This window comes from Tasmannia lanceolata, unplaced genomic scaffold, assembly GCF_043159265.1.
Source record: "Tasmannia lanceolata isolate RefF3 unplaced genomic scaffold, GAP_Taslan_0.1 ptg000008l, whole genome shotgun sequence".
Taxonomy (NCBI): Eukaryota; Viridiplantae; Streptophyta; class Magnoliopsida; order Canellales; family Winteraceae; genus Tasmannia; species Tasmannia lanceolata.
The window spans coordinates 24,867,964-24,894,497 of record NW_027518685.1 but is presented as its reverse complement, the minus strand read 5'-3'; the positions used below and the strand labels follow the sequence as shown (position 1 = coordinate 24,894,497).

At 37.8% G+C, this 26,534-nt stretch overlaps 1 protein-coding gene across 4 annotated transcripts; it reads left to right on the top strand.

Annotated features, from left to right (window-relative positions):
- Window positions 1–129: 129 nt before the first annotated feature.
- LOC143884947 (3-hydroxyisobutyryl-CoA hydrolase 1-like) lies at window positions 130–26,300 on the top strand. Of its 4 annotated transcripts, none has more exons than XM_077388830.1 (16): window positions 146–287; window positions 585–675; window positions 2,507–2,672; window positions 4,644–4,724; window positions 6,910–6,978; window positions 9,170–9,233; window positions 9,508–9,587; window positions 9,677–9,760; window positions 19,998–20,082; window positions 21,987–22,072; window positions 22,707–22,828; window positions 24,359–24,419; window positions 24,555–24,653; window positions 25,273–25,374; window positions 25,793–25,834; window positions 25,987–26,300. In XM_077388830.1, exons 3-16 carry the CDS (start codon window positions 2,634–2,636, stop codon window positions 26,119–26,121), a joined length of 1,149 nt encoding a protein of 382 aa, XP_077244945.1. In that variant the 5' UTR covers window positions 146–287; window positions 585–675; window positions 2,507–2,633; the 3' UTR covers window positions 26,122–26,300. The 4 variants fall into 4 exon arrangements, with proteins under 4 accessions (XP_077244942.1, XP_077244945.1, XP_077244944.1 ...); XM_077388829.1 differs by having other exon boundaries at window positions 210–393; XM_077388827.1 differs by lacking the exon at window positions 585–675 and having other exon boundaries at window positions 130–287.
- The last annotated feature ends 234 nt before the right edge of the window (window positions 26,301–26,534 follow it).

The window sequence follows — 26,534 nt, the reverse complement described above, 5'->3', positions numbered from 1 at the left end:
ATTCATAGCTGCCAAACATGGCCTAAAAAATGAGAACGTGGTTGATCACATGACCATGTATCCATAATTATGGCTAAAAGACTTAGACCATGTGTTGGCAACAATGAATAGTTTTTCCATTGTTAGATGATATTTCATGGTTGCCAAACGTGCCCTTAGCAACGACAAAAAAAAAAGCCCTATTTGACATAAAATGCAGGTGGAAAAAGCCAAAAAAAAAGAAGAAAAATCTCGATGGCTCTCTCTTTCTCTCTCTGGAATTTTGGAGCTGAAAATCTCCCCTACAGGTTTCTTCCTCTTCTCCCTCTCTACAATTTTCCAAACCCTAACCCACTTAGTTTTACCGCCCATCGAACCCCTTAGACCTACGCCTTCACAGCTTTAGATACCAAGGTTAGGGTTTCCTCGACACTTTTCCCAATTCTCTCTACGATTCCTTTATTTTCTTAGGTTTTTGTATCCTCTGTGTTTTTAATACGAATTTTGAACACTAACTTTCTCTGTAAGATTCGTGAATTCACATTATCTGCCCATCTTTTCCAATCTAATGGTTTACTTCTTTTGAATCTGCTTTATTTTGGAAGATTGGAATGATGGCATCCTAGAGCTATTAAAAAGATTGATAATGATGATGAACCCACAAGCTATCGATAAGATTAAAGATTAAAAGCCCAGGTGATAATTTGCTATCAAACACGTCATAAAATTCCTCAACTAATTTTTGTCAAAGTTTTTCCTTTTTAATGTCTTCTAAAGTTCTACCCCATTTTCCCCAAATCGCTCAACTTTCTGTGAAGCTCTTTCAGTTCTGGAAATGGGTTCTCAGGGGTTCACATGGTTTGTTTCTTACATGCACTTCATCAAACTTATTGTTTGTTTTGCCCTTGATTTGAGGTTCGACAATGGAATTTTGCGAGCCTCAGTAGTTTTTAGGGAGTTGTGTATTGTAAAGGTTTGTACACACTCTTTCAGAATCTCTTAACCTTTGTCGCTATTTGTTTGGTACCTTCTTTCTTAAGAAATTTATAATAATTGTGCCATCCTTGAATTTCCAAGATATAATTTCAGAGCTTTATATTACATTTTTTTATTGGAAGCCTGTGACAACTGTATTCTGCCAATCGTGTATTGTGTCAATTTATCTGTACTAAGCTTATATTGATGTCAACCAATTTCTTGGATGTATTGATGCATCAGCTAAGGACATGACAATTGTTTTCTTTCATTCTGTGGGAAAACACAGTTCCTGGGTTTCGAATTTCGGCTACTATCGACTCCGGGTGCCTGCGCACACCTCTAAGGAATAGTCCTGCCCTACAAAGTGGGGTGGGGATACCCTATGGCAACAAAAACAAATTTGGGCTACTATGATTTTGGCTGTTATAACCACGGTGTTCTGCTTGCTTTTCATGAAGTTGATAATGTAAATGGAACTCAGAGAACACGGTGTTCTGCTTGCTTTTCATGAAGTTGATAATGTAAATGGAACTCAGAGAACACATGGCTGGAAGAAATGTACTTTAGGTTTTGCCTTTCACATTGGTGATTACTATATGCCATGTTCGTAAAATATTATGACATCCGATTGTGGGTGCCAAACAGATTGATGAAGTCAAATTTATACATAACTATGAGTCCAATTATTAGTTTGGCACTCACAATTGGCTGTCATAATCATAAACGAGCAGGGCCTTATGCAATGAAATGCCGGCTCTATGCCATCATTTTCTTAAAAGTTTATATTCTAATAGTTTTACATTTACAAATAATTCACTTAATCTTTTTACATTTTGTTTTTTCTTCCTCGCCATTTTTTTTTAATTGGAGCATTATTTTCCATCTCTCAACCTTTTTTTGGGTGCCACTCCACTATATTCAGAGGAAAGAAATGAGATAATAGATTATTCCCTTCCAGTGGTTTTGCCTTCATAATTTGTCTTTTTGGTACTTTTATTTTGTGTATGTGTGCATGTATATTCTCCATTTGAGATTCTTTTAAATCTCTTAAGCATCACTTAAGACACCCAAAACCTATTTGTTGCTCTTTAGTAATAGACTTTTGTTTAATTCTTTCCCTTTTGGCTTTTGTTGGTATTTCATTTTTTGTTCATTAAAATATTTCTACTCACCTCTTCTTAGGCAGCTCCTCCTCTTTCCTGTCTTTTGCTTTCTAATAATATTGTATGCTTCTGAATTTGTAACATGCCTCATAGCTTTACTATTTGCAGCTGGAAATTCAATGGGCTAAAACCCTCAAATCTCGAATTGTCCATACAACCCAGATATTGCCGTGGGGTTTGGTTTCCCCTTTTTTAAAATTTACACTTTCTCGCCGTGCGACGCACGGTGGGTCTTATACTAGTGATTTAAAGAGCTGTCTGTCGAAGGTTACCGCAGTTCTCAAAAACGCGGTCATTAGCCGATTAAAAGATAAAAGGCAAACTGGGTGTGTGCAAATATTAAAAGAAGGCTGTGCTGCTGATATCATTTCCCTGATTTTTTATAGGCTTCGTATACCGACCGAACTCTGTATACATTTCGATTAAGCAGTCTTCCAAGATTCGAGTCACAGGTTAAAAAATCACCTTTCCTCCCTTTCGATTTCATTTTTGGCACAGCTTCAACATTGCTCCATGGCCTCCAGCAAGCAAAGTAATGGCTTCGATGATCAGGTATTGTTTGAAACTTCAACTTCGTATCTCTTTTTTCTTCCTCTTTGAATGATGCAACCAGTCGATAGATTTAATACTAAATAGTTTAGCAATTAGAAACTCCGCTTTGAAGATTTTATGAAGCTAATACTTATTTTTATCTACATAAAGATTTTAGAAACACTAGGGCAAGATCAACTACCAAGTACTGAACTCAGGCCCTATTCGTTTTGGTTACTGAGAAAAGTTTATTGCTTTGTTCTCTCGTTGGGAAAGGAAAGGGAAGTGAAGGGAAGGAAACTGACGTGGCAGAAAGGAAAGTAAAAGAAAAGAAACCTCTCAGATGAACGTTTCGTTGCACAGAAACCTTACAGAAACTAACAGAAACTACAGAAATATGCGTTTCGTTGTAGGGAAACTCAATAGAAACATGTTAAACAGATACTGTGACAAACTAACATGCAGAATGATGCCAATATAGAACCTAGTCTAAAATAAGTACGTCCAACCCTCTGAAGTCAATCAAAATAAGAAAACCATGACAAACAGAAGTTGAACAATAACAATGCCAATCAAATTGTCACAAATATAGAGTTGCCAAAATAGAGTTGCCAAGATAGAATTGCCAAGATATAAATCAGGCAATTATTAGATATGATGGTGTGAATATTAGTGGGTAAAAAATATTGCTACGGGCACTACCCTGTTTCGATAATCACTCCAAACCCATTTCTTATTATTAGAGAGTGAAGGGAAATGCAAATCATAAATGAGATGCTGAATAAAGAAGCAAATAAAGGGTAAGATAGTAAAGAGAAATAAGTGCAGGCTTAGGATTAAGGAAGTAGAAACTGATGGTTGAGAGGGTAGTCACTTAGCATACCTAAACTTGCAAATAAGATCAATGGGCTAAAAGATGCATGTCATTTTACTGAAATCTATTCCAAAATACTAAGTAGATGAGAGTCCAATGAAAACCCAAATTTAAAGAGAAGCCATCACACTAGTTGCACCCCAATCAAAAATCAAATTTATCAACACCCATTAAGACAAATCGGTGAATCAAGGTCTACATCAAATTCCACTCAGATATTAACAACTGAAACCCAAAATTTGCATAGAGGAACCCACACAGAGAAATAAAAGTAAAGAGAAAAGATCATTCTAAAGCCCAAACAACAAGCATAAACATCGAAGCAGCATTTACCCCCTTCTTCGTCTCTTTTTTAGATCTCCTCTCCTTTTTGCAGTTGAATGCCAAGTCTCTCCACGATCGGTCTGCAACAATAGGTAGAAATCGGATCTGATGGCGATAGTAATCAGAGACCGTCGTGAATGATGGAGATCTTGGAATTAATGGCCGCGAGGAAGTAAATAACAGGATTTAAAGAAGGGTTTTGGGAGAGGTGTAGAAATTGGATCTTAAGATGATGGTGGTAGGCAGAAAATGGAATGGGTTTCTACGGTGGCTGAAGAGGGGATCATCGGAATTTATGGTTGAGAGGAGACGGCTGGTGGAGACGAGATCCAAGGTTGAAGACAAGAGGCTTTTTTTTTCTCTTCAAAACCCTCGTGAGATCGGGGAAACTCGAGAGAAAAGAGGAGTTTCCGATATTAGGGCTCAGAAAAGAGCCTCGAGTAAAGTCGAGGAAAGTCATTTTACACGTAATTTTTTTGATTTTTCACGTTGGATTAAAAACTTTCTAGGGAAAGTAACAAAAGTAGGGTTTCCGCGGAAAAAACCCATGTTTCCACGGAAAACTGCACGAAACCCTGATAAGAGAACAGAGCATATGAGTCCAAAAATGATTATCGGACTCAAAATTAAATGCAAATTTGAGTCAAATAATCAGTTTTGGACTCAAATAATCAGTTTTTCTTTCCCTTTTGATAACTTTATCATGCTCCCTTATTAATGTTGCATATTCAATTCTTTACTGCTTTGCAATGTAGAATGGATGATTTACTCACTACTCTTCTATGGTTTGTCAGGTTCTAATAGAAGAGAATTCGTACGTGAGGACATTATCATTAAATAGGCCTCGTCAATTGAATGCCCTATCATCTCAAATGGTATGTTGAAGGTTCATTGGACAACTGTCTATAAGCTATTCTCATGAAAAAAAAAAAAAACTTAGTCTAAAGATAATGTGGTTCTTCAACTCCATACTAGTCATTTGTTCTGAATCTGAAATGCTTATTCTGTTTCATTGTGCTTAAAAATTGTGTTCATTTCCACTGGTCTAGTATTCTCTGGAATTTTTATTTCCTTCACTTGCATTCAAGTTTGTTATATCTCGTTCAATTCTTTCCCATCCAAAGGTTCAAACTTCAATTTTACAGCTTCGGGCACGTGTGGCTACCATGATTTTTTTTTTTCATGATAAATTGGTGTCTCCAAGTGGAGATGAAGGTGGAGTGGCTAAAACTCAGGAAACTAGTGTCTCCCAAGTGATGAGAAGTGACTAAAAATCAGGAAACAAAAAACTTTACTCAAAATAGGATTGACTTTTTCATGATTTTTAGCCACTTCTCAGCCTCATCTCAATCGTGCCCAGTCAAATCTCTCTCCTTCTCCCACTGCCCAACCCTTCTCTCACCACTTGGAGACACCTTTTTTTTTTTTTTTTTTTTTTGAAAAGTTTACTTGGAGACACCTATTTATCATGAAAAAAAAAAAAAAGCGAAACAATTCCCTGCTGCCTGACATGGCCTCCAAGTCTAAATTTTCTGGGTTGTAAATTTGAATAAGTTAGCTTAGTTGCAAAGATTTCTTTACTTATTGACTTTTTATGTATGGAAAAGTCAGAAAAGAGAGGAATGCTGGAGAGCTATAGAAACAGAGATATAGAAGAAAGCATGTAGTAATTTTTAGGGCAATGATATCTGCACTCTCTTGTTTCAATCAACAGCCAATGAACATGTTTAATAAAATGACGAGTATCTTTATCAAAGCAAGGGAGTACGGATATCATTTCCCAATATCTACTATATGTAAAATCCATCAATCTATCAACTAGTCATCTATCAAGTATCAACTAAAGCGATACATGGCGTTCTTACTACCTTGTCCCTCTGATAAATTCATTAGCATTCTTTTTTATTGATGTTTCCGTGGATGCAATTGACACACACACGCACATGTTTGTTCATCTTCAACTGGATCGTTGATTCTTACCTCAGTTGGACTTAAAATTGACGCATGGAAATAAGTTCTAACAGATATACTATTCATACTAGTCAAGTTTCCCTTTCCTTTGACTAATTTCTCCAAATTAAAACCATCCATTCCAACACGAAACACATATGAAAGTTCAAAAAAAATAAAAAAGAAAGAGAAATTTTGAATACATTCTTGATGGTAATAAGAACATTTTCAAGTTAGTGATGAAGGAAACTGTTAGGTTTGGATAAATAAGTCTCTCAAGAAGTTGACCTTCTATTTCTTGAAAGCAACCCTTTTTAAAAACTCTTTTGCTGTACAACCAAACACTTTGGGTAGGGGTGCATTAGTTGGGTTTCGGGGGCACTGGTTAATTTTTTATAAAACAAGTCCTCTCTAAACAAAAAACTGATCAAACTCTCCTCCCCTATTAAAACAATTACCGAAAGATAGGGCCCACTTTACCACAACCTATATAAAACTTTTGAAATACGTAAAACCAACTAAAGCAAACCCCTATGACAACACTCTTCACTGAGCACAACAAACGAAATATATAGGACCCAGACGTATGAGCCACTTAAATAACTACTAATTGGATATACTTTCATATGCAGTCTGCCATTTATATTTGTCCTTTTTATAGAAGATTATTATTCGATTGGTAAATTCTATGTGCCTAGAAAATTAATTAAAGTTGGTTACGATGCATATCTGTTATTGCATGTTCTCAATAGGACTTCTTGTTGGTAAGTGTTTGTCATGTTCCAGTTTATGCTTGTAAGTATGTTGTTGCGGCTTGGGTACTCATGCTTCCTCTTGCTGGTTTTGATTCAAAATAATGCATTTATTTTATTATAAAGCATTGAGTTTCATTACTACCATCATGTTAATCAGCACTTGCGATTGGAACACGAGCTCTACCTCTTAAAACTTCTCATGTTATTGCTTCCACTTGCATGTTGTCATGGGTTTCTTTTTATTACTAGGCATGTGTATGATTGGTAATAGGATCTGAAGTGGGGATCTAGCGTACTTGACATGAATATTGTGGATTGATAGACTGACAAACTCTATTTAATGACTGCTATTCAGATTGATCAATTATTGAAGATGTTCATTGCCTATGAGGAGGATTCCGATGTCAAGTTGGTAATTATGAAGGTATTATCGCCTAAATTCATAATCAGTTGATATCATCCAAGTAGAAATTGCAATGGAAAGAAATTATGAATCATCTGCGGAATTAGAGATAGTGCCTTTTTTTTTTTTTGTGTGTTGCGGCGGCGGGGGGGGGGCGTGAGTGGGTTGGGGGTAGGTCAGATGGGATTGAACCTACGACCTCAAGGTTGAGATACAAAGCCTCAACCTTTGAGCTATAGGCCCACCCCCAGAAGTCTTTTAATCAGGATGTATGCATTATAAGTCATCAAATTACCAGATTTCTAAGGAACAAATATTCCTTTGCATGGCATGGTTCTTGTTTGCTGTGGGTCCTGATGAGATATTTCGTTTGCTTCCTCAATAGTTTATTTTGCTAATGTGTTGGTTAAGTCACAGTACTTGCAGCTTCTTGGAGCTCATATCTACCAGAAGTCTTTTAGGGGTGTTTGGATACGCGTATTTTAGAATCCTGGATTTCCTCAAAATTGTAGTTGGGAGACGAGAAGAGAGAGAGAGAGCAGCCGTTGTTTTCTGATTTCTAGCTTCCGACAATAAGAGAGCTGGCGATCGTCCCATGTTTCCAGGTTTTAGAACTTGCAGGATGCGGGAGAGATTTCTAAAACCTAGTTTTCTTACTTAAAATCCAAGAAACGCTGGCAGGACAGCATACCACCAGCTTGATCATGACCCTCTTTTACATTGTTTTCAAACTAAAACCCGGATTCTAAAATCCGCGTATCCAAACAGCCCCTTAATCTTTTCCGTTTGTTATTTTTTATCTAGTAACCTCCTTTATTTTTATGGTTCTGCCTGTATGTCACCGTGTAAGTTTAAAATGCTCCATTTTTTTGCCATATATTAATGAATTAGATTGTTTCTATAAACTGCCCCAATCATCTTTTTGTCCACAACCAAGTGTGAGTATGTTCAAATGCTTGATGCATATGATTGGAGTACTTATTATTGTGTGTGTGTGTAAAACAGTTCCTGCACTCGAGTGCAAGAAGCATGGTGGGCCCACATTTTTTGGGTGATCCTAAGCATTCATTTGAAAGGCCCCATCATGTATGGGGTGTGTACAAAAAATCAGCTCCATTGGATCAACCTAACCCTTCCATTTCTGGGGTGAAAAAATGGCCAGATTTGTGGGCAAACAGTATCTGTCCATTTTCTCACCCACAAATGAACACCCTAAGATGATCCAATGGAGCTGAGTTTTGGTACACACCCCATCCACGATGGGGCCTTTCAAATAAATGCTTAGGATCACCCAAAAATGTGGGCCCACCCTTGTTTCCTGCACTCGCCTGCAGGAACTGTTTCCTCATATATATATATATATATGAGGAAATGGTTTATATATATGAGGAAATGGTTTGTGGGCTGCACGGATAAGCTATCTGTGCGTGCCTGCACAAACCATAGTGGGGGCCACATTTTTGGGGGGGATCCAAAGCATTCATTTGGAAGGCCCTTCCATGGATAGGGTGTACCAAAAATCAGCCCTATAGGATCATCCTCTCTCTCTCTCTCTCTCTATATATATATATATATATATATATATATATATATATATATATGAGGAAACTGTTGGTGCGCTTAAGCTCACCAAGCTTATGGTGCGCTTAAGCGCCCAATCACATGGGTCCCACATTTTCTGTGGTGATCCAAACCATTCATTTGCAAGGTCCTATCGTAGATAGTGGGTGTACCAAAAATCAGCTCCATAGGATGATCCTAACCCCTCCATTTGTGGAGGACAAAACTGGGCAGGTTTGTGGACAAACGATGTCTGTCCATTTTGACCTCCAAAAATGGATGGGTTAGGATGATTCTATGGAGCTGATTTTTGGTACACCCCCCATCTATGTAAGGGCCTTTCAAATGAATGCTTTGGATCATCCTAACAAAGTGGGCCCACATGTGATTGGGCGCTTAAGCGCACCATAAGCTTGGTGAGCTTAAGCGCACCAACAGTTTCCTCTCTCTCTCTCTCTCTCTCTCTATATATATATATATATATATATATATATATAGACACACACACACACACACATACATCTTTTTTCTTACAAATGCTTTGTTGTTTTTTTTTTCTGCCTTTGGTTTAACATTTTCTAAATAGCATAGTCTTGTCGTGGTTTTCTCCTGATTTGGCATGTTTGTAATTGTTGTGGTTCAATGATTTCAGGGGAAAGGAAGAGCGTTTTGTGCGGGCGGGGATGTTGCTGCTGTGGCCCATAATGTAACTGATGGTAAGGTTCTTTTGGTAGCTCTTGACAGCTTCTTTACTGATCAACCTGTCTTGAATATGCAGGAGATACTCCCTTAGCTATGATAAATGCATTTTCCTCTGGAATTTTCTTATGCCGCTACTTTTTTATCCTATTTGGGTGTATATACCAACCATGTCCCATTGGAAAAAGAGGATTTCTGTTTTGATAAAATGTGAAGTAAAATTAATGTAGTGAATCTTTCACTAGATTTCACATTTATTCTACTTTTGATAGATTTAGTTGTATGCCTCAGGTCACTGGAGTTATGGTGCAAATTTTTTCTGGAATGAATTTATCTTAAATTATATAATTGCAACATACAGGAAAACTCAGGTGAGTCATCTTGTTTTTGGAATTATTTTTCCTTGTTATTTTCTTATGAAAAGTTATTAATGCTAAATGAAGAAACTTTTTTTTTGAAGGTGTCAATTCTCAATGGAATTGTCATGGGAGGTGGGGCTGGAGTTTCCATCCATGGGAGGTTTCGAGTTGCCACTGAGAATGCGGTACTTTTCTCCTTTTAAAAGAACTTAAAAGTGCTAATGTTTATTGCATGCACCTGTCAGAAACACTCAGATTAGTAGGCAGCACTTTCATCTTGGGTTTTCTCGTACACAGATCTTCTTAGATTATTGAAGTTTCAAACTGCTGAGTGGTTCTGAACGCCAACTCTTTGTAATGTAGATTATTTAAATTCAAGTAACTATTCGTGTCTCTTCTTACTGATTGAATCATACTTGCTGATGCATTTCCCATTATTTTTTCATTTCTATTGTTGAATATATTACTGCAAGAATAATCCCATCTAGTACTTTTTCTTTAATGGCCCCATCTAGTACTTTTTGTAAAGTGATAAAAAAAGAAGTTCTTCCATGTGCACCTTGTTAGATGGAGCAACCACGATTGACGATCAGATTCATTTTGTCCACTGCTTATGCTGTTAAGTGTTAAGATAGTGATTATTGTTTCTAAGTTTTTAATCAGTTGCTCATTGTAAGAAATTAGAAATGAGAAGTTTGTTATTACCAAGCTGGTTGATGTCATAAGACAAGGTAAGCTCAGCTCTAGTAGGCTTTAAATACTATGGAGTAGAAGGTAGAGCTTTGATGGAAGGTTTTAAGGATTTTATTTCCTCCTTTCTTGGCTATCTTACTGTGGTGGAAGACTTAGCTCAATGTGATTAAATGCGCTTTCGCCTGTAAGTTTTGGGCCTTGGCCACTTGGAGGTATAGGTGGCTGTGAGAAAGTTAAGGCAGTCATCGAACAAACTATGGCTTTGGAGGCCCTTGACACATCCGTTTCAAATATTTTACTAGAGGGAAACATTATTGGATCTCCTTTTTTTTTTGTAGATAAGCTGAGATTGAACCTCCGACCTCTTGGTTGAGGAACAAAGCCTCTTACCAATTGAGCTATAGACTCAACCCCAGCCAAGGAAGGGCTCTTGAGGCAGTCAATTTGTATCGATTCATGACCCTTTCCTGAGTTGGTTCCTTTGCATTTTCTTCTCTTCGATGTCTGCTGCTTATGTGTGTGTGTGTCTATATACTAGTATTCCGGGCCCATGTTATGCATGATTATGCAATGGTGGGACCATCCCTAATGCATAGGTTCGGGTACAGACGGTGGGCCCCACTCTATGCATGGATTTGTGAAGAGATGGTGGGTCCACCCCTTCAAAGTCTGAGGTGTAAAATGGTGGGTCCCACTCCATTAAAATCATGAGGTGTAAGAGGGTGGTCCTATCCATAGTTTTAAATTTTGGCTGAAATCCGAAATTTCATTTGAAATATATCGGTTTCGGTTTGGACCGAAACCGAAATTACATTGAATCGGATTTTTACATGATTTCCCCGAAATTTTGCTGAAATCCTAAATTTTCAGCTGAAATTTCAACCGAAATTTCATTTTTCACCCTTATTTACAAAATTTCTACCAAAATGTAATAGCTTTCCACCAAAATGTAAAGATTTCCACCGAAATTTCCACCCTTTCCCCTCTTATTTACAAAATTTCTATCGAAATGTAATAGCTTTCCACCGAAATATAAAGATTTCCACTAAGATTTAGCCGAAATTTCCACCAAATTTTGTACTTTTCAGTGGAAATTTTAAGAAAACTGAAATTTTTGTCAATTTTTTACATGATTTCGGTTTTTTGTCAATTTTTGTCAATTTCCACAGAAACTGAAATATTTCGGTTTCAGTGGTGGCCGAAACCAACACCGAAACTGAAATTTAAAACCTTGGTCCTATCCCATCAACACATGAGGTGTAAAATGGTTGGCCCCACCCTATGCATGTGTTTGGGAGGAAATGGTGGGCCCACCACATCAAAACATGAAGTTTTAAATGGTGGAACCACCCATCTTGGGTATTGACATCAATAGGAGTACCTTAATCCAGACGACATATATCTATATATATTGTCGGCTTTATTGACTGAACACTCATTTTAATGAAATCAGAACAGTTCCATTTTCGTTTTCTTTCTTAAGCGCCGCTTCTTCCATAAAAATTTTCCTGGAAAGAAAGCGAATGACAGTGGAAAGAAACATGGTTAGTAACTAGTATATATATTTCCTTTATTTTTCCTTTTATATAACAAACCACATGATAAATAAAAATTCCATAATGGATTCCCATTATGTCTGTCCGAGAGTTTTTTTAACCGCCGGCATACAAATCCCTCGTCGGGCCTGGATACCTCCAAAAATCAGTGTGTTTGTGGTTCCAGCCTTGACTGGGTGGCTCTAACTTTTCTAGATCTTGTAGAAAGTGGATATTCAGCTCAGGAAGCCTTCTATACGGCATGAGTCTTTAACAGTTGTTGCCAGAGATCTTTGTTTCTGATAAGTCAAGGGGGGGAGTAGAGAGAGATCACCATGATGCCCGCCAGATCTTTTCCTCGATCGCTAGGGAGCCAGGAGGATCTGAACATGATGATAAGAAGGTTTGAGTTCAGAAATGGAACTGCTCGAGGAAGGCGGACTATTCCAAACCAAAGTGTAAGTGATTGGAAGTGTATGAAGTGCAGCTACAACAACTATGGCACACGATGTATCTGCAGAAAATGTTTGGGGCCGGAGTATAACAAAAAGGCAGAGGTCGTTTAGTCGTGGGTACCTAAGGCGACCCCGAAGGAGATCCATATACATAGAGTGGATAAAAAACCCTCGTGTTTACTATCCCAATCGAATTGATCAATGATAGGAAGAAGAGCCTAAAAAGTTGCTTGATAGGTACTTTGAGAAATAGGTCCCTGTTGGAAGAAATTTGGACCTAGGCGAAACGAAAATGGGCCCTGTCTCTTCTCAGCAAGCCGTTCTGTATTATTCCCTCAATGGTGCTTTTTTGCTTTGAGTCTCAGAATCAGGCTATTTCCATCCTACGACGGGGAGGTGATGCTTTGGGTGGATACCTTGTTTCCCTTCAACTGTGGTCCCCTGCTTTAAATACTGGTGCAAGAACAGTGAGACTAAGGTTTTTTATTATTCCACTTCATGCCTGGTCTCTATCCACGGTGGAGGTTCTGGGTCAGCATTTCAGACAAGTTTTGGGAACACAGATGTCGGGCAGTCATGACCATCGTCTGGAATTTGCATATGTTAAGGTTTTTAACTTCGTTGTTGAATTGTCTATCATCCTTTATAAATCTTATGGTAGACTCCACGGTTTATCCAGTTGGAGTTAAGATGGTGGATGAGGCTTTAATGTCCTTTAAAGATCCTTTGGCGAAGGGTGATTCCGCCCCTTTGGTCCCTGCTTTAGATGTCTCTGTTGAATCATCGTCGGTGGTTGGGCCTCTACCGGCGGTCCCTGGGGGTAAATCTGTCTTATCCAAGCTAAAAGAGCCGTTGGACAAATCAGTCCCAGATTTTGAATTATCCTCTACTTCGGGAATGGAGAAACCGGCAGACACACTAAAAAGTTTAGCCCCATCATTGAAAGGGAAATCGGTCAATCCTGGAAAGGACCGTGTCAGAAGACACTAAAAGCTAAATCTTGTATTATTGCTAGAAAAGCTTTCAGAAAAGATATTTCTGATTGTCGCAATCTACAACCAGTGTCAATAGAAAATGCGGTAAAGATTAAAAACTGCTTTTTTAGAAGCAAAAAGAATCAAGGAAGTTCAAGAGTTTTGAATGATACCAATAGTCACATCAAAAGGTTTCGTATCAACCCCTCCAAAAAAGGCACTCCGTTTCAGAAAGAAATAGTAGGTCAGAAGGGGCGGGGCGTGTGCCTCGAGAACTATTTCTTAGCTATGAAAGGAGGTCTTTCTCTATTTAAAAGAAACCTATTGGGTTTTCAGAGAAAAGATGTAATGACTGCGATTCTTCTTCTTTCAAAACTCTAAGATTTAGGCCATTGGATCAGTGAATCTATTTTCAAGGGTGGGGATCAACGATCCATCAATGATCAACCCTAGATCTTAGTTATAATCACTCTTTTCCCTTTAATTTGTTTTGATCCGTAGATAATAGAATTTATGGCTATTGAAAGTTATATCTAAATTCTCAAATTGAGAGAAGAAAATAAGTCTTGTTGTAAAAGTAATTTCCGGAGAAAATATCACTTAAAAAGTGGAAAATTTCTTTGTATTAAAAGTGATGGGAAGAAACCCACGTTTTCCCTTGTATGGGAAAACGTGCATATGGTGTGGGTCCACCTAAAATCTTTTCAATAATCCATTGAATTTGTATACTTTGCTTTTAATTAGTAATAGCATTTCAAAACTACTAATTATATATATATAATTAGGGTAAGTAACAATGATTGTATGATAAATAAGTTAGGAATGTTGGGAAGGGAAAGATTCTTTTCTTTTTGGAGATTTGATATCCACTTTGAAGGGAATCTTGTACGCCTCTTTTGGTATAGTAGATTTACTTATGTGAAATTCAAAATCTCTAAATTATAACAGATTTCTTAAAAGATAAGATCTTGTGATTTTGGAATATGAGCAATCAAATCCCAACAATAGTGGGACGCCCAACTCATTGGGAAATCAAGGGATTTGATTGTGAGCAACTGCCATATCTCCTTCATTCTCTTTTATATATTGTCTATATTTTGTGGTCCATTGGGAAATCAAGGATGTGATTGAGTTACTTAAAGGCTAAGTAACTATATTGAATAGATTAGTTGAAAGATTCAAGGGATCCTGCAATTCAAATTTAGGAAAGCAATCAAAACTACAACAAAGAAGAGAAGAATATAAGAAACTTGGGCTCTCTCCCACGTCCAAATTTATGGACGCCCAAGTGAGAGAGAGAGGAAGAAGGAAGGAAAAGAAAGAAGAAGAAGAAGAAGAAGAGCTTTACACTTGATTCTCCTTATACCCTAGATCCATCCAAGTAAGTACCCTTATTACTTTCCTTGTCTTATAGTGTTTTCCTTGGTCCCAAATCGGACCAGATTTAACACTGCTTTTGTGTGTTCTTCTTGGTCCCAAAATGGGCCAAATTAAGCGTCATTTTGTGTGTTGTTGTCGGTTCCAAAATGGGCGAAGTTTAACATTGTTTTGGTTTGTTTTCTAGCTCCCGAAACGGACTAGATTTATGCATTGTTAATATATGTTTTATAGGTCCAAAAACGGATCAGATTTATACCCTGTTAATGTATGTTCTATAGGTCCCAAAACGGTCCAGATTTGTACCCTGTTGACATGTGTTTCCTTGGTCCCAACACGGATAAGATTTGTGTACGGTTGATAGGTGTTTTTACGTATCAAAACTAGACAGATTTAAGTTCAGTTATATGCATTTTTATTATATATTAAAATTGGACAGATTTAAAGACCGTTATATGTGTGTTTCTATGTATCAAAACTGGAAAGATTTAGAGTCAGATATATGCATGTTTTCGTGTGTTAAAACTGGACAGGTTCTACGTCATTCATATGCGTATTTTATATTCTAAAAACGGCACAGCAGTGTTCTATGTTTGTGTACAAGTTTTATGCTCTCAAAACAGGCAGTAGTCATGTGTTTTTGTGTGCGAGTTTTATGCCCTCAAACAGGGCAGCAATGATGTTTTTCTGTGTGTGAGTTTTATGCCCTCAAACAGGGCAGCAGTCTTGTTTCTGTGTGTGAGTTCATGCCCTCAAACAGGGCAGTAGTAGGCTTTTCTGTGCATAAGTTTTACGCCCCAGAACAGGGCAGCAATAGTGTCCTTCATGTGTCTTCTTGCTGGCCGCCCCAAAAAAAAAACAGGGCAGCAAGAGTCTTCTCCGGGTATATATCCTTCCTGTCCAAAGATATGACAGCAATGGTATGTCTATGTGCATGGATTTCACCTAAGATAGGGCCTTAACATAGTACCTGTACGTATTTTTGAAAACTTAAACATAAGGAAAAAAATTGACACTGTCATGTTCTATCACTTGACTCCAGGACTATCACACTCCACTACCTATCAGAAGCCGTCCATTCTTCCCCATTCGTAAGTTAAGGCAGGTGACATGACCTTGTGTTGTAATGGTTTCAATATAACTTGTTTCATGCAAAGTAATCTTACGTATACTATTTTCTTGTGATAACTGTGTAGCTCATCATACTTGTTTACTTGAAATGAAATAAATAATAAACTGTTTCTAACCTTTATGTGAAAGGATGCAGGAAAAGAAGGCAAAGGTAACGTACCTTAAAGTCCCTAATTGCATATCCTACATGGGGGAGAGTGAAGGGGAAATTAAGGGTGTGGTGGTATCATCCTGGGACCTAAGGTCCAAAGGCCAACGCGAGAAGCGTGTACAACCTTTCGTTGGCAAACCATCCAAAGGGATAGTATCCCCGAAACGGCTCGGCATTAAATGCGAGACCGAAATCTGAGTCCATAACGTCACTACCATTGGACATGGGTAGTGGGTAGTCGTGCGGCAAGGACACCGGCAAAAAGGAGAAAGTCAGAAAAGAACTGACAGAAAAGTAAACTAGGGAAAAAGCCGGATGTACCTGGGGAAAGTGCTGTCTCATTTTACATATTCGATGAACACATAACATATCATTCATTATTGTCATTCATTCCTGTTTATACTGATATAGATGGCATAGTTTTATTCTCCAGTTATTTATTATTGCTTCTAGATGATTGCTAAGGATCTGAATTATTATTGCATGCCCTTTTATATTGTTCCTTTTACTCCGCTCGGTCTTTGGAGGACCCTGCTCTAATGTTGTTTCCTCCACCACAGGGGTTGAGGCGTTAGATGGCGGAGCGTTTGCAAACGAAGAAACCATGGGATAAGGGATCGTGTGATCGGAGAGTTCGCTTCATAGATTATTGCGCTATGAAGTATGAGTATTGAAAGAACCTCTTGTTATGGTAGACTTATTTAATTTGGAATAAGATTTTTGTCGTGGTTGTTGATTATATAAAAAAGAAAATTTTCCATGATTTTTGCGTTGTTCTTTTGCTCGTAGCGACCTGACGGAATCGGGTCGTTACAAAAGAAGAACCAAGAAAAACTAACTTAGCTTCCAAGTTTAGCCTTCGTCTTAAATACTTTGATAAACCCTTCAAACCGCTCTCATCTACCATGTCGTCCGACTCTGGTTCCTCATCTAGGAAGAGGAAGGCGGTCACTTTCGAGGTAGAAGACTTACAGTTTCTTAGGGATTTGGAATATGATGAAGCAATGGCGGCAGAAGAGTGTCCTACGCCTGGGGAAATTACCATGGAATTTGAAAGAGACAGTAGAAACAATTCAAGAGGGATGCTTTGGCTAACAAGGACTGTCTTCTAAGGGTTTCAGGGAAGACTGACCCGAAGGAGGCTTTTGTCAGGATCTATAAACTTCCATATTTTAAGGAAGCTCTGGAAGAGGAGCGAAGAGCCCGCCGTCAGCGTTGGGATGAGGTTAAAGCAGCAGAGATTGAGCGGCTGGAAAAATTGATGGGTACCCCAGTAGGCGTAACTCAGGAGTCAAGGGATTCCCTAGACCAGGAAGTCAGCATGGAGGTCCGGACTCGGATGATAGTGGAAGTGGAAAGACAAGAGGAGGATTCAAGGTTGATGGATATTTTGGAATCGGAAGAAAGTAAAGTTATTCCCTCTGAGGAAATGGATGAACTGTTGGCTATAGGGGATGTCTTCGGAATAGGTTTTGACGATGACCTGGAAGCCACTAAGAATTTGTTTCGGTCTATGGCTATTAGGGATCTGAAAGAGCGAAGGGAGTTTGGACTTGAGAAGGTGGTGGTGAGAAGCGGGTCGAGGGTAGCAACCTTGAATGAAAGGCCTTCCGGCTCCTAAAAAAAAGGGAAGAGAGAGAAGAGAAGAGAAGAGAAGAAGAAAAAAAGGATAAAAGGAGAAGGAAGAGGAAAAAAGAGGAAAAGAAAAAGAATAGATAGAGAAATGAAGGAGAAAGGAAAATAGAAATCAGGAAGAAAATTGAAGCCCGAATTATAGTAGGAGATAGGTCTTTTGGGATTGTTTCACTAGAAGTGTTTTCTTTAGTGGGAGGCTTTTCCCCATAGGCTTGAGAATCCTTGGTACTCTTGTTTCGGACTGATTCTTACCTCAATCTAGTGCCTATTGGTGGTTGTACAAGTTCTTTTCTAATCTAGTGGTTCTTAAATGGAGTTTCAGAATTTGGGTTGTAGGTGGTTAAAGCGTAAATCCCTTTCACAATCATCCAGGATTAGGGGTGCGCATTAATCAGTCAAAACCGAATTAACCGACCGAAGCGAAATCAGTCGGTCAATTCGGTTCGGTTCTGGATTGGAACGGTTCGGTTTTTAAAAATCAAAATTTCGGTTTTCGGTTTTGGTTTCGGTTCCCAAAGAAAAAAAATCGGTTTTACCGAAAACCGAATTTTCTTAACTTGATATATCCACCCCCACTTTTCACTTGAGACAACCCCCACTTGATATACCCTAAGAGACAAGAGGTGAAGAGGAGGGTGTCCCAAGTAAAAAGCATGAGACTAATTTTCAAAACCAAGTAAAAAATAGTTGATTTTTCGTTTTCAATTTTCACTTTTCAGTTTTCACATCTGCAGCAAAAGAAACCCAAAAGCTAGGGTTATTTCTCCTCCAAACTCAGCCACCCTCTCCACCTCCGATACTCCAGCTCCGCCTCATCTCCGTCTCCGCGGCCTCTCCAACTATTTGCAGAAAACCCACAACTGTGTTTTCCTCCTCTAAACCCTTGTTGTACTACAGACAACAAGGAAATCGAAAAAAAAAACAACAACAAGAGAAACAGGGAAATCGAGAGATCGAGAGTAGATTGAGAGAGAGGGAGATCAAGTAGAAGGAAAGGAAAAGGGAGAGAAGGAGGGATCAAGAGCTTGCCTTCCAATTTTCCACCCTAATCAAGTAAGTACCCAAAAAAAAAAAAAAAAAAACTTCATCTTCTTTGTAGTTTTTCTTGTTTTTCTTTTGAAACCCTTATCCTCATCTTAACTGTTTCGAGAATTCTCACCGATTTTGTGCCTGCTTACGTTTCTAGGTAAGAAGGTTTTGAGACTAAAATAGGCATCAAAGGCCCATGATTTTGGTATTTCTACTAAGGGTTTGGTTTGTGGGTTTTTTTTTTCTTTCAATTTAGAGACGTTTGAAAACGAAACCGAAAACCGAAAATGAGAGAATCTAATGATTTTCAGTGATTTCGGTTTTCGGTTTCGGTTCCTCACCTATTCGGTTTCAGTTTCGGTTCCAATTTTGTGTAACCAAAATATATTCGGTTTCAGCCTTTTGGTTTTTTTGGTTCGGTTTTAACCGAATACGCACCCCTATCCAGGATACCTATTGGTTAATAGCACTGTGAATTGCATGTCGTTATCCAAAATTTTTCAATTTTCCATAGCCATAGCTTGAGAGATTCGTTCTTTCGCTTAGGTTTTCCTGTCTGAACTTTGCTATACCTTCTTGGAGTTTTACATCAGATCTGGAGTATTAGAGTTTCAGGAGGGAGGTTTGGTAGTTTCAGATGACTCAATCAACATGAAGTTTCAAGAGTTTTTGTTTAGGAGAACTATAATTATATGCAGTTTCAAAAAGGTACAAATGAAAGTTTTGAAAGACCGCTATGAAAGATGTAAAGAAGGCATGCTACATAATAGAGGAAAGGAATGCTTACTTTCTATTGCACTTTTTGGTTACTTTTGAATTGGTCTCGGGTATCCCTGTGCCAATTCATCTTAATATTTTGTATTGCAGGCTGGGACTCCTGGTCCCGAATGCTATCTGAATATTGATGAAATATGTCAGTTTTCAAAAAAAGTAACTTGTATATATTATAGAAAGATGGGATTTGCCAGGCGGTTTCACGGAAAAGCATTTTGCGACTAACTTTTGCAGGAGAGAACAGCCACACAGGCTCACTGTTTAGCAGATTTTATCTTATTCATTTAATTCATCTGAGGTGTCTGTGAGCTGTTTAGCAGATTTTGTCTTATTAATTTAATTCATCTGAGGTGTCTGTTCTCTCCTTCAAAAGTGAGCTGTGGAATGGCTTTCCGTGGAATTGCCTAGCAAATCCCATTATAGATTTATAATATTATATGTATAGTGCATAGTAAAATACACTTTAGTAAGTATCCACAATACACTTTAGTAAGTATCCACAATACCCTTTGTGGCTCATGCTTTTGCTCCAATCATGGGTTAAAATCTCGGTAGAAATTCTGGGCTGCATCAATCTCCTTGCGATCAAAATTGGCTTCAAAGTTATGATATATCAAATACTCTATAGTTTTTTGTGCACTTTTCATCGTATTGTGGATTTTGTGCAGGATTTTGCTATGCCAGAAACAGCGCTGGGACTATTCCCAGATATTGGTGCTTCGTATTTTCTATCCAGGCTCCCTGGATTTTTCGGTATTAACTTTAACATGCATTAAACCTTTTGAAGATTCTTTACTCATATATGTTTGGCTCAATATGGAAACATGAACACTTGTTTCTTCATTGCCAAAATATAAATATGTTTCACTATTTAGTATACTCTTGATGATTGGTGCGATTCTCGCAAGAATCCTTTTGTGACCGTTTATTTTTCCTGTGTTCCAATTAATCTAACTAATAAGCAGGACACAAAAGTCAGACTTCTGGTAGTTTTTCTTTACATTAATTGGTTTCTTTGAGTATTATCTCTGTGTTAAGCAATTAAGTAAATGGAATTTTAAAGAATATTTCACAGGCATCAACCATGAAGTCGTATATTTTCTTTATCTATTATCAATGATTCGTTAAAGAGAAAGAAAGGAAGAAAATATACAACTCCTTCATGTGGTGTGTGTGGGTGGAGCAAGGGTTGGGGCGGGGGCGGGTGGGGAGAATCAAATAGTTCTACCTCCCTTATTGCGACGACTCCTCTAGCCAATGTAAAGAGAAAATATAATAGAAGATCCGTGATGTAAACATGTTGAGTGTTCGTTGAGCATGTTAGGATATTTAAACTTTTTTTTTTTATGTAAGCTTGAACCTCCGACCTCAAGGTTGAAGAACAAAGCCTTGACCAATTGAGCTACAAGTTGAATCCATTTGGACTATTAGATTCATTTGGGTATGATGTCTCCATCTTTCCATGTTCGAAATGGGAAATACCTGAAGCCATAGTTTCAAAACTCCCCTTCGTCATCTTGGACTCCCCCGAGTCGACTCCTTTTTACAATGGCCGCGTTCTTGTCGGAGTCTGCATTTTGTCCTATAAAGTCAATTAAAACGCCTTTAACTCTCCCGAGTTATGCGTCAACCGAGTATTCAGCTGCATCAACCGAGCACTCAACCGCATCATGCCGAGTCGACTAGGATTTGCTTTGGCCGCGTTTTGACCCGCATCCGCATTTTGAAACAGTGCGTGAAGCCTTATTGAAATGGTTGATGTTGTAAAAATTCAGTTTCAAAACGATTCAAGAGCTCTTAAAATCTATTTCAGGAAGAGGAAGAAGAGTGGATATGAACATGTGTCACAGAGGGGGACCATATTGCTGATGTCAGCATGAAGTTTAGAACCTGGTGATGTCAGCATGATGTTTAGAACCTGATGATGTCAGTAGATAGGGCCCATCTAGTCAGGATGCTTCCAAAGTCCAAACTTCCAGCACCTGCCCATTTTCCTATCCAAGATTCGATTTTTTTCCCCATAATTGTTGGAATCATTTGGATTGGTTTTAAAGAGTCCTTATTGAAGGAGTGTACGGCCTGCACACCCAGCAGTACTTGAAAGTCTTCATGCGCAGACAAATTTCTACGCTAGATTCCAGGAGAGTTTAGGTTGGGTCTAGAACATCCAATCAAAGAGACCTAGTGGGACTAGGAGTTGTGAAGATTTTAAAGTGATTGAGTTAGTTTAGGATTTGTTTTCTTGCAAAAGTCTCTAATTTCTGCGTTCGAACTCGGAACACAAGTTAAGTAGTTGGTAATGTCTGTAGCAGCCAAGGGTGACGAATTTCATTTGATTTATTTCATATCCTGTTGGAGTTTCCAGTTTTCTTTTCAAGTTGTCGTGTTTCACAACTTGTAATTCTCCTAGTTCCTCTTCAGTTTGGTGCACTAGTTAGGGATTTGACTAATTTTTTCTACAGCCCAACTTGCATCAGTTAGCCTTGTTACCTAAAGAGTGTTGTTGTTAGTTGAATTCGTGTGATTTTTCTCTAGCGTGGTTATTTGCATATATTAGAATGCATCTTGACATAATTATCAATAATATTTCATTGTGTCGTTAATTTTCACTATGTATGTAGTGCTATCATTCAATCTCCATGTTACTATTTTGCCAGGAGAATATGCCGGTCTTTCTGGTGCTAGGTTGGATGGTGCTGAAATGCTTGCATGCGGCCTTGCAACACACTTTGTCTTTTCCTCGGTATACTTATTATCTGATTAAAAGCATGATATCTGGACTCCATATCCCTTAACACATTGCCTTGTTTGCATTTTCCACCATTCTGTTATTGTGCTCATATAATAGTAGTGTTATAGGAGCTCAGTGCAACCAAGGTTTGAAATTTCGGTTTCGGTATCGGTTTCAGCAGTTGCCGAAAATGAAATTTAGGCTGAAATTCGGTTAAAAAAACCAAATTTCGTTACTTTCCGAAATTTATGCCGAAATTTCGGCCAAAGTACATAAATTTCGGAAAAAAAGAAATTAAAAATCCACATATGGCGAAATTTCCGAAATTTTGGCACATACGTCCGAAATGAAATTTGGGCCGACACCGAATTCATGTACTTTCGGAGTCGGCCCCGACCAATATCCGAAATTTAGGTATTTCGGCCGAAATTTAAAACCACGAATGCAATATATCCTTATTCTTAGTCACTGTACATCGACTTCAAGAAGAAAAATATTACCAGCACTCTTCTGAACAAATTGGGTCCTTTTCTGGGATCACATCAAGACATAATCTTGCCATATTTCTCTGGTTCAATAATTTAGTATTTTATCTCCTCTATACTTGCAAGGGATGTTTTTGTAATTTGGCTTTTTTCAGTAACAGAGATTGCCTGCGCTGGAAGAAGCACTGCATAAGGTGGATATTGCTGATCCAGCGGCCATTTGTGCAGTTATTGATGAATTTTCACAACGAGCGCCTTTGAAAGAAAAAAGTGCCTATCATAGGTGAGCTTGTTATTTGAGTCAGACTGTTGTCATGGGGAGCTTTGCCGCTATTACTTTTCTCTTAATTCTTCTGAATTTTATCCTCTTAAGCAAGTTATATGCCAAGTGCATTTTGCTTTCTACCCAAAGATTTAGTGATATCTGTCGCATCAAGGTCATGATTTACAAAACTAATACTTTGATATATTTAAATCGACATCGTAAAGCGTTGTTCATACCAAAAACTGCCAATGAAAGATGTAAACCATAAACATATTGGAGCTATGAGCAGTTCAATGAAAGATGTAAGCCATAAACATATTGGAGCTATGGGCAGTTCACCAAAGATGCATATTTATTAGTATCAGCAGCATATTTTAATGGGCCATCTGTTTGAAGATTAAACCAGCATGAAACAAAAAAATGGTGGTGGGTAGCAATTCAAGTTTGCTTTTGCTAAGAGATTTCTTACCAGAAAATAATCGTCTGCCTCATTCTTAGGTCATTCTTAGGACGGTGCTGCTAAAACTAAAGTGTGCAAGTGTTACAAATTCCAATTTAGACTCAATTTAAGCTGGCTTTTCTCTATGGCAACACTTTCATGGTCTGGACTCTGGATATTGATGGGGATGATCCTTCATGAGAATCGAATAAGGATGATCGGGCCCATAATTAGTGCTTTAGAATCATGTCTTATTTTAGTAGGGGTATAATTTTCTTTTGGGATTATAATTTTAATGTGATTGGGATGGGATAGTGTTTTGGTTAGGGTTCACTATTCATGTGACACTATTCACGACACTATTAACAATACTCATGTTTTAGTTTTGGGAAATGATAAATGCACCCCTTTTCATCACTTGTGACACCCAGCTACAGTGTATCTATGACTGCAAAGGGGCTGATGTATTTCACATTTGAAGGAATGAAGTGACCTGATTGCCACGTACAATGCAGCTGGGTGTCCCAAGTGATGAAAAGGGGTGCATTTATCATTTCCCTTAGCTTTTAGTTTCATTGTGTCTTTATGTGGGAATTTCCTAGAGTTAAAGTTATAAGTTATAAAGAGCCCACATGTCTTAGGTTTGGGTTGTAGTAAGACTCTGGAACTTATGAGAAAGTGTCTCTCCCGCTCAACCGCTTAGATGGTTAGCTTTTACAATTATCATTGTGAGGGTCATTTTGATCGGATTTGATCTTAAATCTGACGGTCAGATTGAGTTAATCTCAGCCATCAGATTTATAGATTGACGTGTTCTCAAGATTCCTCATGATCCAATAATTAGATTAGATTGATTTTACATGTATTGTTAAAATTAACCTAGATCTGAAATGTAGGGTTAGACTGAAGGTGAGATCGGATTCTATTTTTGGAGGTGTGCTTAAACCCCAGATCAGCTAAATTAGAGTGAATTTTACATAGCTGAAAGAGTAAAGGATGTCTATTTTCTTGTTCTCCATCATTTTGGTATCAGAGCTACAAGTTTTAGTTTTTAACCCTGTTGGTCTTACATCACCTCATTTCCAGTGATGTTTTTTGAATGGTTGCAGATTGGATACTATTGACAGGTGCTTCTCCAAAAAAACAGTGGAAGAGATTTTATCTGCTCTTGTAAGTTGATGCAGCAATACATATCTGTATTTACTGCTCAAAGTTACGGCCATGTATAAGTTACTAATTCTTACCCAATTTGATCTTGTCTAAGTTATTAATTCTTACCCAATTTGAGCTTGTTGATTGTGGTAGGAGCAAGAGGCTGTAAAGGGAGCTGATGAGTGGATTGCTACAACAATTCAATCATTGAAGAAGGCATCCCCCACGAGTCTTAAAATTTCTCTTAGATCGGTATGGAGCAAATGCACCTGTTTTCTCGAGGAAAGCTGTTTTTCTGTGTTCACAATTTACATGTATCTATTAGTAGATGTTGAACTTTTGAATAGTTTTTGGAGCGTTCATTTAAACAGTCAATAATTGTCAAATCTTACCACAACAAATGATTCCCAAAAGAATGATGAAAGCTTTATTGAGGTGACAGGTTGGATGATAAGGTGTTTTGTATGCGTCAAATCTGAGGCCTATTTTATGGTTTTTGTATAAGAAAAAGTTCCCAAAGCGCTGAAATGAAATGATTTTAACACATCAGAAATTTTTGGAGTGCTTTGGAAAAGATAAATATGATGCAAGAAACTTCAACCAATTCCCGGATTTCTGAGAAATATAGGAATGGTATTTGAAACCTTACAGTTCATTGTCTTAGGTCATTTGCTGATGCATACTAATATACAATTTAATCTGGAGGTGGAATATTGTTAATGTGTTAATTCTCAATTAGCTTATTTGAATTCATAAAATAAATTTAGAATATCTTAAATCATGGAGTGTATAACATCTTAGATATCTCCTGCTGAACTGGCTTTTAGTGTTCTATTTCTTTTGTCTTGAACTTGTTATTTTTCAATTCCAGATCAGAGAAGGCAGGCTTCAAAGCATTGATCAATGCCTTATCCGAGAGTATAGAATGTGTTGCCATGTCTTGCGAAGAGATGTCAGCAAGGATTTCTTTGAGGTCTCTAGACTACAGCACTTGTATTTTTTTTTTTCGAATGATAATACAACACTTGTAATCAAGGATTTAAATTTCGGCTTCCTACCGAATCCGATTTATCTAGACTACAGCACTTGTATTTTTTTTTTTCAAATGATAATACAACACTTGTAATCAAGGATTTAAATTTCGGTTTCCTACCGAATCCGTTTTTTTTTTTTTTTTTTTTTTTCAAATTTTGGTCATTTCGGCCGAAATTTTTACAATTTAGGTCAACATGCATGACCAAATTTTGGCCGAAATCCAAAATTTTCAGATTTCGGACCCAACTGAAACCGAAATCCGAAATTTTGGCCGAAATTTAAAACAATGCTTGTAATTACTGCTTACTTGTCCAATTTTTCATTTGAACCTTCCTGAAACAAGCCTTCAAATGCAGGGTTGCAGGGCTCTATTGTTGGACAAGGATAAAAATCCAAAGGTTGAAGGACATTGCCATTTTCCTCTCATTTCATTTTTCCTTTCTTTTTTCTTGTTTACGCTCTCTCTACTCCTTTAATTCAGCTGTTTTAATTCTTAAGACTTGGATTTCTATTAATGGGATTTGCAATTTATTTTTTCTTGATTTTGCAGTGGGAGCCTTCTAAGTTGGAGATGGTTAGCGACGAGATGGTGGACAAGTATTTCTATAAGGTGGATGATGAGGAATGGCAAGATTTAAATATTCCTTTTAGACGCACTGCTATTTCACTTAGATCAAAGCTTTGAAGGCTCCTAAATGGAACCCTTTTCTAAAATGGAACCCTGTGGTCCTTCACCGGGCAAGTCTGTGTACTCGACTATGAATGCCTTGCTTAGTTTAACATAATTATCGAAATAGATGTGTATCAGGAAAAATAATCTTCTAAATAAATGAAAATGCATAACGAAACTTGGCTTTCTGTTAAGGTTGGATTATCTGTCAATGTTCATGCTCATAATGTATTGACAGTAGAGTAGTGCTTTGTACTTATTTTTTTACTGGTTAGCTAAAGATATTTAAGGTGTGATAAAAGGGGGAAAGGGTACAGTTAAAGGTTGGCCAAAACCAGATGCCCATGGTCTCAAACTCTGCGCCTTGGCCTTCTTATGTTTTAGCACATTGCAGAGTCTAATGCATAGAAGATAATTATGTTATCAAT

Excerpts from the sequence above, each read along its gene's own strand:
- LOC143884947 (XM_077388827.1), top strand. The coding sequence starts at position 2,634 with ATGGCCTCCAGCAAGCAAAGTAATGGCTTCGATGATCAG. Across the intron at positions 24,420-24,554 it reads AAGAGATTTTATCTGCTCTT|GAGCAAGAGGCTGTAAAGGG; the intron begins GTAAGTTGATGC and ends TGATTGTGGTAG. Across the intron at positions 24,654-25,272 it reads TTAAAATTTCTCTTAGATCG|ATCAGAGAAGGCAGGCTTCA; the intron begins GTATGGAGCAAA and ends TTTCAATTCCAG.